The 16,192-nt window shown below is 42.6% G+C and overlaps 1 protein-coding gene across 1 annotated transcript in view; it reads right to left on the minus strand.

The window, feature by feature from the left end:
• Nucleotides 1-2,176: 2,176 nt before the first annotated feature.
• LOC148032677 (uncharacterized) overlaps nucleotides 2,177-16,192 on the minus strand; it is a 28,640-nt gene continuing 14,624 nt past the window's right edge. The window contains exons 6-7 of the mRNA XM_087683305.1: nucleotides 3,048-3,166; nucleotides 2,177-2,876 (exon numbers count right to left, since the gene is read on the minus strand). Of these exons, the coding sequence (XP_087539431.1) occupies nucleotides 2,768-2,876; nucleotides 3,048-3,166 (228 nt within the window). The 3' untranslated portion in view covers nucleotides 2,177-2,767. The remainder of the gene's footprint in view (nucleotides 2,877-3,047; nucleotides 3,167-16,192) is intronic.

Genomic DNA, 16,192 nt, shown 5'->3' on the forward strand with positions numbered 1-16,192 from the left:
GAACTTCAGGAGGCTCAATCTGCCTGTCCCAAAAAATGCAAGCCCTTTGTTCTCCATTAGGGTTAAGAGGCAGCGAGGGGACATATAGCACCTCACCCAGGGATGTAACAATCGTTTTACTTCATCTTCCAAAAGTATATGCAATCCAGGGAAAGAAATCCAGATGGGACACTTTTATAAGAACCCTTCAGGTGAGAAGCTTGCCAACCAAGGTGGGCAATGAACAAGCTGTCTGCAGAAACCAATTGAGCAAGATAGTACCCACTCCTCTTTAGTAGAGCCCAGGAGTACTTGGAAAAAGCCATGGCCAATGAAGCAAAAGTAAGCCAACATACATCTAGCCTGAAATGTGCCCATAAACCACCTGAAGAATTCTTCTTCTGATGGGATCTTCCCCATGAAATACATGAAGACCAAGTGGCAAAATCAAAATATCAATTGCACATGCCTTCCATTGAAAGGGATATTTGAGACTTATGCATTCTCTTGCCACCACCTGCTGGTTCACAGCACTAATGCTACAATGCCTGCTGCCATAGCTTTGAAAACTGCAGCAGCATCGTACGGGGACCTTCTGGCATGCTCAGCATAGGAATCAGGTTCTATTACCACATCATGGTTAGCTTTGAGGAGTTTATCCTCCTCAGGGCCATCAGAGACAGAATCAGGACGCCTCTTCCCCTGCATGCAGCCAGGGGGGAGAGGAAGACACCCTCAGACACCCAACACCCTCAGATACCCAAAAGAACAGCAAGTTGCTGGTAGCCATATCCTCATAACGTGCCGCACGGCAGACGCTAGAATCCACTTTCGGGGGATAGCCAAGAATCGAGATACTGTGGGTTGGTGCACCACAGGCCTTCTCAACAGCGTGCTTGGCTTGAAGGTTTCTGCCCTGAATCTGCTGTGAACCTCTGCCCTTATGCTGCACCTCTCCCCTGGACTGCGCCTGTGCTTAAAATCGTAACCCTAGCACCTGCAGTTCAAAGCACACTGCCCTGTCGTCTGCAATTCACATCTGCAAGTCTGCACCTGTGCCTGAAGCTCTATCGCCAGCAGGTTGGGCTGCCGAAAGTCAGGCACTTCGGCAGCAGTCCCTGTCATATATTCTCTCTCTCTCTCTCTCTCTCTCTCTCTCTCTCTCTCTCTCTCTCTCTCTCTCTCTCTCGTGCGCGCGCGCGTGCGCAGTACAACAGCCTGCAAGGACTCCAACTTTCCAATGCATAAGTTCTCAACTTGGAACTTCACACAACTTGACCGCCATAGAAGTCAAGCATATCCGTATCCCTTTTACCTTACTAGCACTAGAGTTACTGGGCTGCAGAGTCTTTCAAGATCAGCAAAAGGAGAACAAAGAGCCACCCGGTCTTTCAAGATCTACAAAAGAAGGACAAAGAGAGCACCCAGGTTCCGATCTCTCTAAAGATTACTAATCTTCCGAGTAGAACCTGTCCACATAATTGTTTTAAAGCTGCGGTTTAGATTAGCTCCAATTACTTTGGCTCAATAAGGACACACTGCCACTGCCTATATCCTAACTTTTGGCAGCACCAAAAAGTATGAGGTGTAAAGAAAGTCAGGCTCATGTGGCACTGCTTGTAGCTCCCTCCATACGCATGATGGATCCCCTATCATAATCATAAGGTGCTCATGTTACTGTTGCACTTGACTGCAGTAATGTACTTCGCAAGCATTGATAATGGCAGCCTCAAAGGGTCTCATGTTTACGCTGAGTTGCGATGGGTCCTATATAACCACTTCAATTTCCGTTGAGATTGTGTTCATCACCCTGCTACAGAGGAACTCAATTGCATCAAGCATTTCAATTACATCATGCCATGGTCTTCTTGATACCAACCTGGGTCCTTGCCCTCATTCACTACATAGCACTAAGACTAAAATGCTTGAAAGGACTGATTTGAACTGTACATGATCATGAAGTCTAAGGCTCCAGTTGGAGGTGAAAAATGCAAACTGTGCCATGTTGTCATCATGTAGTGCCAAATATAGATGACTCTCAAGAATGAAAGCTCTCTTGGTCATGCACTGGCACTTTGGTTAGAACTTAACATGTAAACTCATGATAAGAAAATGCCATCAGGTTGAAAATCATGCTCTATTTAACATTATTCAACTAATGAAACACTCTCTCTCACAAAAAAATTCTAGCTCAAGGCAGGCTAACAGTGAGATTTACAATGTGCAAAGCAGCAGAGAGACTTGCACAAGCTGTCACTTCCTGAACCCTTCACACACATGGTCTTATTTAATATTTGTAGAACAGCTCGCAGGACTCCATTTGCAGATATCTGGTGTGTCAAATCCACTCTCACTCCAAGTCTCTCTCTCATGACAAAATAAGCTTGGCATCCTACAATTTTTTGTTGAGAAGACTACTTATCATTACATAGATCCAAATACTAATAAAGCTTTGGCTTTCAGTATTGATCAGTGATGATGATCAACATGGTTCAAGATGTTACAATTTTTGAACTTTTGTCATCTCAGATCAACTAGATTGTTTAAGGTACATGGTGAGGTTTCAACTACAAATTTGGCCAGCAACTGGGGTTTAAACTTCCTTAAACCCATTGTAAAAGAAAACCCTCCTGATTTGATATTGGAGGGCAGTCCACATGTTGGCCAGGTAAATATCATCCCCCTCAACTAAATTAGACCTGCTCCTCCACTATTACTATTGCTATTACAATTGCTTTGGATACCAATGGGGGAAAAAAAAATCATTTGGTATCTCTTTTTGCAATCTTCATGCAGTCCACATTGTATCTGCATCATCAAATAAACCTCGCACATAGTTTCGAACTAACTCATCCCCTTTTGCTCCCCTCTTCTTGTGACACTGGAAGCAGCTTGTTCTGTATTCCAAATATGAAAAAAACAAGCATATCATACAGAAAATGTAAGTCAGATATGAAGCTCAAGATGAGAAAACTTTGGATGACTCAACTGAATGAATTTTTAAGAAATACTCATTGACTGTTACTAGTTGCAGTTATGCTTGCCAAAAAATACTTTGGCTTCCCTACCGTCGAGGAAAATTCACATTCTTGCAATCTTCACATTCCCAATTTCCATTTACTCCAGGTTGAGGCTTCATGCCCCCACCAACTGCAGATGCATTAACAGCAGCAGGATCTCCAAACTCCTGTGAACAAGAAAGAGATGTCAAAAAATGTGTACACAAACACAAAAACTAGCTGTTAAGAGGAGTGCAGTAACTGCAAATATTTTGTACTTTTTATAGTGGAGGGCTAACCTGTAACGATGTGCATGAGAAAAAGCCATGCATAACTTTGAAACAAAATCAACATAACATGAAAACGCCAATGTTGAAGCAACAGCCTATGAAATGAGAGCAAGGGAAATGCTTCTTATTTGTTTGTTAGAAGTCTCCTCCCATTGCCCTTAAAAGCACAATTATGGTTACTGGCTCAAACATCTCAAAGAACGGGTTTGTGCAATTGGAACGCTGCAAACAAGACTATAGAGGCGATGGTTATCTTACCAAGGGAGTCCAAGTAGTCACCCCAGAGAGGGCAGGGCATCGAACAAAGAGTGGTCATCGGCTGCCCAGTGGCCTACCAAGCCCTACAAATGGAACTATAATGAACTTTGATTTATGTTTTTGTTTGTGTTGTTATTTTTTTGTTGTTGTTATTGTTGTTTTTTTGTGGATGAAAGATGGTTTGCGGTCGATTGAGTAACAAGAAGAAACGGGCGAATGAGAAGGGATGGTTAGGTCCAACCTATCACAAAATAGACAAGCTACCCATCCACTCAAGAATGTCAATGATGAGGGAATGGTGATGAAGGGGGAATGGTGTACAAACCGCTGGTGGAAACAGCATAGGGTCCATCTAGTGGTGCTCTACACAATGAGTATGCTACATGCTGTGAAATGCTCATGCAGCAGGTGCCACTTGGACAACGTCCCTCTTGGAGAAATTGTTCACTTGCCCAAGCACCCTAGTGCAAAGATAATGAAATCATGCAATGCAAAGGGGAAAGGTACAACACGGGGGGCCTGAGGGAAGGCCAACGTTGAAGACAAGTGCCAAGACCTGTAGAATACCAAGAAATGTAGGAACCCCCTCTCTGTTGGAGCTGGACAACTGGGCATTCCCTGGACAAGCAGGAGCAACAGGAGCAGCAGGAGCAGGTGACACGTGGCAGGTGGCAGCTGATGTGGCAGTCGGACATGCTGGTTGAACTGGCTACTTTACAGTCAGCCACAGGTGACCTGGTATTTTTTCACCATTTCTTGCTGGCCTATTTATTGGCCCTAATTTCTACAATCCTCTATAGTTGTGCTCCTAGATTTTAGGCTGCAAACCGTGGAGACTACCCTCAGGGCTGATGGAGACTGAGATCTTTGAGGTGGAGACATACGCAGACATTCTCTCTGCACCTGTGTATATTTTTGCATCCTTATACAGCATTCTTTACTGCAGATTTTCTGTGTTTCACTGTCTCTTTCTCTCTCTCTCTCTCTTCTCTCTTTGTTCACTCTTTGTCTTGGTCATTCGCTTCCACATTGCTTCACTTTGACATGGTATCAGAGCATTGAAGGACTAACCTAGGGTGGACCCATATAAAGAGGAGATTTCAGCATGACACAAGGCTGCATTTTCAGCATTCTAGGGCGATTAGGAGGCTTGCGCATCTGAACAAGGCTGAAGCGAGCGTGGGCATGCCAAAAAGGAGATGATTTGCTGAAGTTGCTATTGGTTTTTGCTGTAAAGAAGGAAGAAGGCCATGTTTTGGGCCTTCAAGTGCAGATTTTACCTTTTCATCGCCTCTGGCGGGTGAAGAAGGAGAAGGACGAGCAGTCAAGAGCCCTAGCAGGCTGTATTCTCACAATCATAGGGGGCTGCTTTTTGTGTTTTGTGCAGGCATTGTAGGTGAAGATGTCTTCTGAGACTGAAATAGAGTTTTAGGCGATCATGGACTAGAAGGTCCCCATCTTACCGGCTCTTCCATCAAATCAAAAGTTCGATGGCGAGAATTACCACATCTGGCAGGTCATGATGCTTGCCATTTTGGAGTCCTATGATTTGGCGGAGCTTGTTATGAAGGGTATTCATTGTCCTTCTTCACGAGACGAGTCCAAACTCTCTTCCAATGGTGATAAGGTGGAGTTGGCAAAGGTTCAAACACATTGGGATAAACTCAATGCTCACATCCGCTAGTTTTATTTCTCTCATGTACTTCAGTTGTTACCTCGCATATTGAGCATTTAACGATAGCCCGGGAGATTGATCAAATGTACAATCGAATGACCATCATGAAGCAAGTTTCTATGAAAGTGCAGATGCAGACCATGAGTTGCAACAAGTCATCTTCTATGCGGGAGCATATTAACAAGTTGAGACTGCTTCAAATACGGGTGCAAAACGCAGGGAAGGTAATCACTTCTAAAGACACGGCGATAACTCTTCTTTCACAGTTACCGCCCCGTTTCAATGATTTTTATTCCACCTTGATTGCTTCAAGGCAATCTAGACTCTTCGGTGGGAAGAGTTGGTCCCTATGGTCTTCGACCAAGAGGAGCAATTGAAAGGGACCAATGCTTCTAAATCTAAGGCTTTGGTCGGACAGTCCTCTCAGAAAAAGGGGAAGGACTAAAAAAAGGAGGAGGAGGATAAATCCAAGAAAGGACAAAGAAAAGGAGTCCACTTGTCATATCTGTGGCAAAATAGGTCACTAGAAGAAAGATTGCCCCGACAAGGAGGAGAAGAAGAAGGAGAAGAAGGAGAAATCTTCAAAGGATTCCAAAGCGGTTGCTGCTCCCTCATCAGCTACTTTCCTCCACTTAGAGATGGTTGAGGATTTGATCCTGACGGCTTCTAATGTTGCATTGACGGCCCCATATACTCGGAAGTGGATTGTTGATAGTGGTGTCTCACGGCACATGACTCCTTTAGTCAGTGTTGCTCATTTGCGGCCTTCACATGGCCAAATTCTCATTGGTGACTATTCATCTATTCCTATACAGGCACGAGGAGACATGCATCTTATTCCAGATGGGCAAGGTGGTGCCCATACATCCAAGGTGCTTTATGTGCCGGCCTTGGGGTACCATCTACTTTCAGTACACAAGATTTGTGCCCTCAGCCTTTTGATCAAATTTGATGTGGATTCTTTTCAGATTCTTGATCGTGGATCAAGATAGGTTCTTTCTTCAAGTTATGAGGAGAATGGAGTCTACAAGTTGCGGTTTTCTTCTGCCTTGACTTCTCTTCTTACCTCACAAACTCAATCCGAGCTTTGGCATGCTCGGTTTGGCCATCTCAATTATGGTAACCTTCGAAATGCATCGAAGGGACAACTTGTTCAAGGTTTGCCGGATATTGTGGTGAGCCAGCAACCCTATGTATCCTGCATCCGTGGGAAGCAAACTCGTGATGTTGTTCCCAGCAAGGCTTCGAGGCGGTCTTGAACACCCTTGGAGCTTGTTTCTACCGATCTTTGTGGACCAATGTGGACAGAGTACCTTAGAGGGAACTTGTATTTCACGCTCATTGTGGATGATTATAGCAGGATGACATGGGTTTATTTCTTGAAGCTGAAGTCAGAGGCTTTCTCCAAGTTTAAGGATTAGTTGCTCTTTAAGGAGAACCAATTGGGCCGGAAACTGAAGACCTTACGATCGGATAAGGGCAAAGAAATTGTTTCTATTGAGATTGCTCGTTTTTGTGTAGATCGTGGTATTCACCAAGAGTTTGCCAATACAAACACCCCTCAAGAGAATGGCATCTTGAAGCGAAAGAATCGTAGTGTGATCGAGATGGCCCGTACGATGGTGGAGCACCGTCAGAGACCTCAGTGTTTATGGGTTGAGGCTATGGCTACTGCAATCCACATCCTTAATTGTTCCCCTACTTCCGCTACTATTTGTATGACTCCATATGAGGCATACGTTGGGTCTAAACCCAACGTTTTTTATTTTTGGGTTTTTGGATGTGATGTCTATGTTCACATCCCGAAGACCCAACGTGATAAATTTGAAGTAGCTTCTAAAAGACATGTGTTTGTGGGCTAGAGCTCGCAATCTCAAGGCTATTGATTGTATAATCCCATTAAGCGAGTTGTCTACACGAGCCGTGATGTTAGATTCGTGAAGGTTCTAGCCTCAGAGGGGGGTGAGGAACACCCTATTCTTCGAGATCCCAGTGATTGTTGGGCGCTAGTGGTTGTTCCTCTAGAGCCTTTGCCTCTTGAGGACTCTTCTTCGGATGAGGAGCTTAGTTCTCAACCCTCGGATTCATTGATTGCTCCCTCGTCATCAATGGACCTTCTAGAAACTTCAACTAATGGAGACCAACAAGGTGAGATCCAGCCTCCTCATCATTGGGCTTTTGACACTCTTCGTGATGCAAGAATTAAGGGGGTCCCTGAGGAGTGGCAACTGCAGGATGGCTTGCGGTGTTCTCGAAGGAACCAAGCACACCACATAGCGCTTGTTTACACTAATTACTGTTTGATGACTCATGTCGTGAAGGATCGGGAGCCCAAAGAAGGCTTTACAATATGATCATTGGCGGAAAGCTATGGAACAAGAGCTGGAATCGATTGAGAGAAATAGCACTTGGCATCTTGTGCCGAAGCCTCCTCATAAGAAGATCATTGGAGTCAAGTGGTTCTTCAAGACCAAGTACCGCAACGATGGCACATTGGACAAGCACAAGGCCCGCCTTGTTGCTAAAGGTTTTACACAGCGCCCAGGCATTGATTTCCATGAAACTTTTGCCCCTACAGCTTGAATGGCCACTATTCACGTAGTTCTTGCCTAGATTGACTCATTCCTCTAGGAGAAATCAGTGTATCAACGTTTCAAAGCTGACCCCCAACTGTATGTATACACCTCAGGTGGAGGTTATGTGTTGTTTGTCCTTCATGTGGACAATTTGATTGTGACAGGTGACCGTACTCAGATGGTCGAGCAGACGAAGGCAACACTTCATGAGAAGTTTGTGTCACGAGGACATGAAATTTTGAGATGCTTTAATCTTGCTAGTAACATTTGATTAAGTTATTAATCAAATGTGCAAGGTTGTTTAGCACATGTGATGCACATGGCAGTTATTTCATGGGAACGGGCCAAGGACCCCGAGGATGCAGTGGGTGTTAAAGGCAAAAGTTTTGTTAAGTTATGCCAACTGGGTTTTGGTGGTCAGTTGGTGCCAAGTTGGACCCTAGGACAATTGTTTGGCCATTAAGTGTCAGTGGTGACACTAGGGACTAGCATTAATTAGTTAATTAATGCTAGTCTAAGGGTCAACAGAGGTTGGAAACCACTCCAAGTTGCAAATGGCCTAGCCAATTTCATTACAGATGGGCATGTTTAGTTTTGGGCAGGGTCAAAAGGGCTAAAATTACTTTTCAGAATTAATTAATTCTGAAAATTTAATTTAATGGCTGAAAATGCATTAGAAGGGCTGCCACTTGGCAAAACTTTCCCATGCAACTAGGAAGAAGTGCTGGAGGGTGGTGGAAGCTGAATTGCAACCGTTCGGAGCTTGGTAGAGGGAGAGGAGGTGGTTAGATTTGGCTCTGAGAGGCGACAACGGCTGATCGCACGCCGCGACAGGATAGGGGGCAGCAGGATTTCTCTTCCGCCTCAAGAGAGGCGGCAGTAGAAGAGAAGGGCTCGGCAGCCAAGCCGGTGTTTTATCCTCCTTTTGAAGCTGTTGGTGCCATCAGATTTGTCATCAGAGCTACAAATCAAAAGATACATTTCAGCTGATTTCTCTCTTTCTACAGCATTCTCTCATCTCCTCCAGTCTATGCTCAAGCATCCTCAGCAATTCTCAGCCATTGGTAGCAGAGTACAGTCAAATTTGGTGGACAACAAAGAGTTTACTGCTGTAAATCCTAAATTACAGCAGTAATTAGGGTTTAGCAGCCACCTTGGGACCCGTGCCATCAGTCAAAGGCATTGTACACTGAAATCAGCACCAGAAATTCGTGGAACTGTGAGAATTTCAGATGCCAGCCCATCTATTGTGAATTTGGGGCAGCATTTGACCAGTTGGGATTCCATTAGAGCAAGTCCTGGGTGAAAATCAAGGGGCAATTTGCCCGAATGCTTTGCTGATTATTGGAACAGCAAGGGGATTTTGAATCAGCCAAGGAGATCGTGAAATCTCGGCTTGTAATTTATCCATCAGCAATTGAAATAAAGAAATACCAAAAGGGGCGCCAGTTTTGGGGCCAACAGGGTGTCCACTGTCCAAGTTCATGAAGGTTAAATAAGCATTTTAGTTTATGTTCATTTGCTTATTGCTGTAATGTGCTTAATCAGGTTAAACCACCCTATCCGAGATGGAAGGCTGGTTTCAGTTTGAGACAACAAATATGGGACTTCTTCACTTCTTTCTTGATCGTGAGATCTATCAAACTCTGAGGGGGATCTTTATTTTCCAATAGCGGTATGTACAAGAGCTCTTGATTACGTGTGAGATCAAGGGATGAAGTCTCTTATGACTCCTATGGACCTGAATTGGAAGGCTACCGCTCATTCCGATTCTCCTTTGGCGGATACTACCCGTTATAGGTAGTTGGTTGGCTCCTTGATCTAGCTTCTTCATACTCGTGTATGTTATGTTGTAGGTGTGCTGGCCAATTTCATGAGTGACCCCAAGATGGTGCATTGGCAAGCTGCTCATAGGATTTTGTGGTTTCTCCAGGGAACTCTTGACCTTGGGATCTATTATTCCGTTGGTACAAGTGCTACAGACTTGGTACTTACAAGATGGAGTGATTCAGATTGGGTTGGCGATGTGGATCATCAGAGGTCCACGATAGGTTATTACTTTACCTTGGGTGCTAGTGTTGTTTCATGGAGCAACAAGAAGCAATCCACGGTTGCCCTATCTTCGACTGAGGCGAAGTATCGGGCGGCATCTTCTACTACATGTGAGGTAGTGTGGCTTCGCAGGCTCTTGGAGGAGCTTGGTTGCCCGCAAAGAGGTCCTACTATTCTACAGTGTGACAATGAGAGTTACATTGCCTTGGCCAGGAATCCTATGTTTCATGCTCGGAAGAAGCATATTGAGATCCAGTACCATTTCATTTGAGAGAAGATTCTAGATGAGACCATTTCCTTGGTCTATTGCAAGACAAAGGACAATCTTGCGGAGTTGTTTACCAAGGTGCTTCCCAAGCTTTACTTCGACAACACTCCAGATCCCTTAGCCTTCTGCCATGTCCAGGATCTGAGACGGGGTGTTAGAGCTAGACAGCTGGACATTCCCTGGACATGCTCGAGCAAAAGAGCAAGTGACACATGCAAGCGGCAAAAGCTGACATGGTAGTCGGACAAGCTGATTAGATTGGCTGCTGACCAGTCGGCTGCATTTAATGCAGTCAACCTGGTATTTTTTACCATTTCTTGCTGGCCTATTTATTGGCCCTGATTTTTGCAGTCCTCTACAATTGTGCTCCCGGATTTTAGGCTGCAAACCGTGCAGACTACCCTCAGGGCTGACAGAGACTGATCTTTGACATGGATACATATGCAGACATTCTCTCTGCACCCGTGTATATTTCTACATCCTTATATAGCAACCTTTTCGGCAGATTTTCTACATTTCACTGTCTCTTTCTCTCTCTCTCTTTTGTCTCTATTCAATCTTTGTCCTGGTCATTCGCTTTGTTGGGTGTAAAGGCCCTTATGCTACTCCTGTGTGTATATTACTTTACACATGTGAACTCCTTGCGGGTGTAAGTGTACCTTACCCCAAGTATAAATACATTTCTTTGTGTGTACCCACACTAATACACACCTATCTGTCGACTCACTCTCACACTCACTCACTGTTCTCTAAACTCCTGTTGTACCTAGATAGACGTGTGTGCTCTCTTTGCTTCCGCTTGTACTCTTCAAACTGGTATCAAAGCACGACGGTGCAAGCACGTAGTCATGACAGGCAACTACAATAACGTCTCCTACAGGTGTGTTAGACTAGCGGGTCTTGTGATCAATAGGCAGCAGCTGTGATAACACCTGCTACATGTGTGACAGACTGGCGGATCTGTCGAGACTGCTCAACTCGACAACTAACAGACCAGGCGGACTGCACAACGAGGAACTGGCAGACTGCATGACAGGTGAGGTGCGGACTGCACGACAGCTCAGGCAAGCGATAGGCGCAGGCGTGACAGGCAAGCAGCAGGCATAGGCGTAGCTGAAGGTCAACTTGATGGTTGGTAGGTGACCAAATTGCACGCATCAAACGGATGGCAACGGGTCAGGCAACGGGCGACAGGCCAGAACAGTCAACGATTTGACATCTTTTTAATTATTTAATATTTTGAAGAATCGGGCCCCTCATCTTACCGAGTGTTCGCACAAGCAAGCATAGAACACAAATCTGCGCAAATTTACTCCTAAAATTTAGGGTTTTTCCCAAATTTGGTGCCGAACACACATAATAGTGATTATTGACCCATAAATTGCAGGGCTTTGAAAATTTTGGGGCTTTTCATGTGTAAGTGAAATTTTACTCGGTTGAGCCAATTTCATTGAAATTTGTGCATTCTTAGACCTCGAAATTTGGGGCTTTTGCAGAATTCGTGAAATTTCTGCAACATTTGCTCGTATTTGATGCTCGGGAAGATGTATTGATGCAATTGGGGCAGATTTACTGCAAAAATTTTGGGCCTTTCCACATCGATGATGCACTTTGAATCGATTTGAGCCTTAACAATGAAACTTACAATAGATTCACTGCTGAGTGGGAGAAATTTGAACTTGGGATGTTTCAAATGTTGTAAAGGGCAGCTTCTCTTGGTATATGTATTGCTGAATGCTCATTATGCAGTGAAACAATGGTATATACAGCACTTGGGCTATTGCATTTGGGCATTATGGTGATGTATTACTGAAGTGGAGCTGTCGTCAATGCAAATGTATCAGATTTGATTTGTGTACATGCTGTAATCAGTATTTGAGACTGACATTGCAACAAAACATCTGCTTCTTGGACATCCTAGAAGTACAAGTGTGTGTACTTGTTGTTACATTCAGCAACCTTGCTATTGGCTGAAAGCATTCAGCACTTTATTGCAGTTTTCTTTTGCTGAAAATGACTGGTAGTGCATCTACATTTAATACAAAGAATCTCTTTCAGATTTTGTATGTAAAAAATGTATAAAAATGGTATTTAAAAAGTATCTTATTTTGAATCCATGTGATGCATACATATATTTATGAGTCTATGCTAGTTACTAGAGGTGGTAAAAAGGGCATTGTATATTATCTCTACTACAAGGCACTTCCTGGAAAGTTTGTTGCAGTTGCTGAAGTGCAGTCACACATGGAGTTATGGCACAAGCGTCTTGGACACATGAGCCAAAAGGATATGCAAGCACTTTCTTCACTTGGAAGAGTTGATGTGAAAAACTCAAAGCTTGACTTTTGTGATGACTGTGTCTTAGGTAAACATGTAAAGAGTCCATACTCTCATGGAGCCTCTAGGAAGGCATGTATCTTGGATTTACTCCATTCTAATGTATGCACCATGCCAATAAAAACTCATAGTGGTTTTCATTATTTTGTGTCTTTTATTGATGATCATTCTAGAAAGCTATGGGTTTACTTGCTTAAGCAAAAAAGTGAGGCATTGGATGATTTTAAAAGGTTTTATGCATTTGTTAGTGCTCAAAAGGGTTCAAAATTAAAATACATAAGAACAAATAACAAGGGAGAGTATGTATCTAAAGAATTCAATAAGTTTTATGATGCCAATGGAATTAAACGGGAACTTACAACTCCTTATAATCTGTCATCTAATGGTGTGGCTTAGCAAATGAATTGCAAATTATGTGAGAAGATTCGATGCATGCTATCCATAGCTAATCTTCCGCAATCATTTTGGGAAGAGGCACTTAAAACCACGGTGCATATTTGCAACCGATCTCCACATCATGCACTTAAAGTGGTATCCCTAAAGAGGTTTAGACTAGCAAACCTGCTTCATATGACCATTTAAGAGTCTTTGGCAACAAATGCTATGTACATGTACCTATTGATAGCAAGACCAAACTTAACATGCAATCTCATAGAGGCATCTTCACGGTTATGGAGATGAAGGTTCCAAGCATGAAAAAAGTACTATGCAGCAGGGATGTGGTATTTAATGAGTCAAAGCTGCTAAAAAATGTCACATCTAATGACTTAGACAAAAAGAAAGTGAAATTTCATCATGATCAATCCCTTGGAAAACCATCAGCCAATAAAAATTCCGCTCCATTTGATGATGTTTATGATAATCAGTGTATCATTATTGAGCCAGAAGAATATGGGCAACAAAGGGATGCTGAAAATCAGCTTGGGCAATAAAATCAGCATGCAGAAAACGAATTATAGTAGCTTGGAAATACATCACAGCAACCTGAACATGCAATTCAGCAACTAAATAATGAGGTCATTGACATTCCTTTGGATGTGGATCCATTACCTAATAACACAGATCATTGGGTAAGAAGGTCTACACGTGTCAAAAGACCTATACAAAGGTTTGACCTATCATGAGGACATGTATTTTTGAAACCTCACTTAACATGTGGATTAATTTTTAATCACATGGTTGAGTAATGTTGCACATGTGAGGTGTAATTGGGGTTAGAGTAAATTTTCGAGCCCAGGACCAGAGAAAATCATGGGATGCCAAAGGAAAAAGTTGTTATAAGTTATGCCGTAAAGGTGCTTGGTGGTATCTAGTGCTAGTTGTTGGCCTAGATCATTCATTTGGCCATAAGTGTCAGTTGGTAACACTAGAGAAGTGGTGTTTAATAGTACCTAACGCCAATCTGATGATCAAAGATGACGCAGAGACACTCGAGAATGAAAGTTGCCTAGCCAATTTAATTTTTGGCCAGTCAGATTATTTTTCAAGGCATCGAAATAATTATTAGATTAATTTTTAATATTTAAAGACTGAAAATTAATATTTAATTATAGATAATATTGAAAAAACCATTTGGAAAGGTTGCCACTTGTCAAAAATATCCATCTAAGACTGAAAAACGTCTTTAGAGGCTGGAGAGAGGCATTTTTAGTGTATTTAGCCTACAATAAGAGAGAGGGAGGAGAAGTCGTTGGTCTGATTTGCAGCCATTGAAGGACCTTCTGAGGCAACCAGGGGCAAGAGAAGACCAATCAACAATAGATGAGATAGTATCTACAAGCTGTTGAGACAAGGCAGCAACAGTGAATAACTGATTTTCTTCAGTTCTTTGTATCTACAAGCTGTTGAGACACCGCAGCAGCAGTAAATGATAGATTTTCTTCGGTTCTTCGTGAAGAAAGTCTGAATTTTCTCTCTCCTCAACATTCTCTCTTATCTCCCAACCTTTCTACAGCCTTGCTCCAAAGATTGCAACATTGAGATCACCAAAGGTTGAGAAATTTCAGATTTCTTTGCTGTAAACCCTAATCTAGCAAAAATTAGGGTTTAGCAGCAATCTCGAGAAGTGTATCAGAAATTGGAAGCTCCAAGACTTGGATTCAACAGGGTTGAAGCTGTTTTTAGTCTATTTAAGTAGAGGGACCAACAAATAATTGAATTTGGGGCATTTTTCATCTTCATCAAAGCGAGTGAAGGCCAATTGATTGCCCAAATCAAGGGGCAAATCAGATTGAAGACTTGCTAGTTATTTTGGACAGCATCCCATTGTACATCAACTTCTTCTTCAACTAAGTTAAATAAATACCAAAAGGGGCGCCAGTTTTGGAGCCAATAGGGTGTCCAATGTCCAAGATTATATGGTAAAGTGTACTTTTCAATTTTGTGAATTTGTTAATTGCTGTAAATAGTGCTTAATCACGTTATTTACCACCCTATCTGAGGAGGAAGGCTGGTTACATGATCTCTCTTTGGATTGCATTTTGCTCACAGACGAAGGTAAGCCTCTTACCTATAAAGAGACTTTATCATGTGAATTAAAGAAAAAGTGGGAGCTAGCTATGCAGGAAAAAAATGAAGTCATTGTATCAAAATGATACTTGGGATTTGGTTTCATTACCCAAAGATAGGAAAGCTATTCCTAACAAATGGGTCTATAACATCAAATGTGTGAATGGCAAACCCAAATACAAAGCCAAACTTGTGGCTAAGGGCTATACACAAAAGGAGGGCATTGACTTTCAATAAGTCTTTTCCCCTATTGTCAAAATGACCACCCTTCGGGTATTGTTTGCCATTGTAGCATCTATGGATCTTGAACTTGATCAGATGGATGTTAGAACTGCATTCCTGTATGGTGATTTGGAAGAAGAGTTATATATGAAGCAACCACAAGGTCTTGTTATACAAGGAAAAGAGTATTTGGTGTGTAAGCTTAAGAGAAGCTTGTATGGTTTGAAACAAGTTCCTAGACAATGGTATAAAAAGTTTGATGCCTTCATGCTCTCACATGGGTTTAAAAGAAATAATGCACATCACTACTTATATATCAAGAAGGCTAATGATGGAAGCCTTATTATACTTGTGCTTTATGTGGATGATATGCTTATTGCTAGTAAGCATAAAAGCCAGATTAATTCACTGAAAAAACAGCTGAATTCAGCCTTTTCCATGATGGATTTGGGTCTAGCTGAACGTATTTTGGGCATGCGTGTGACCAAGAATAGAAAGCAGCATCTCTTGTTGCTCTCACAAGAAAAGTACATTAGCAAAGTACTTGATTGTTTTTCTATGGCTGATGCTAAGCCACTTGGTGTCCCTTTACCACCATATCTTAAGCTTAGCAAAGCAGATTGCCCAAAAGATGATAAGACAGCTACCTCTAAGAAGGGTGTTCCTAATGCTTCGGCTTGTGGTTCACTATGTATACTATGGTTGCCACTAGTCCTAACATTGCTCATGCAGTGGGAGTTGTGAGTAGATTTATGTCAAATCCTGGCAAAGCACATTGGGAAGCAGTGAAATGCATCTTACGGTATCTTAAGGGCACAGAAAATATATTTGCTCTGGAAAGGGTACGTTAGATCTGCAGGTGTATTGTGATGCAAACATGGCAAGTGACTTGGATACTCGCAAGTCTACTAGTGGGTACATTTTTACCTTCACTAATGGGGCAGCTTCTTGGTGCTCTAGATTGCAAAAGATAGTAGCATTTTCTACCACTGAGGCTGAATATATTTCAGCCATTGAAGCTTCAAAAG

Source organism: Lygodium microphyllum, chromosome 8 (genome assembly GCF_053477565.2).
Source record: "Lygodium microphyllum isolate KBCC chromosome 8, Lygodium_microphyllum_v1.1.10, whole genome shotgun sequence".
Taxonomy (NCBI): Eukaryota; Viridiplantae; Streptophyta; class Polypodiopsida; order Schizaeales; family Lygodiaceae; genus Lygodium; species Lygodium microphyllum.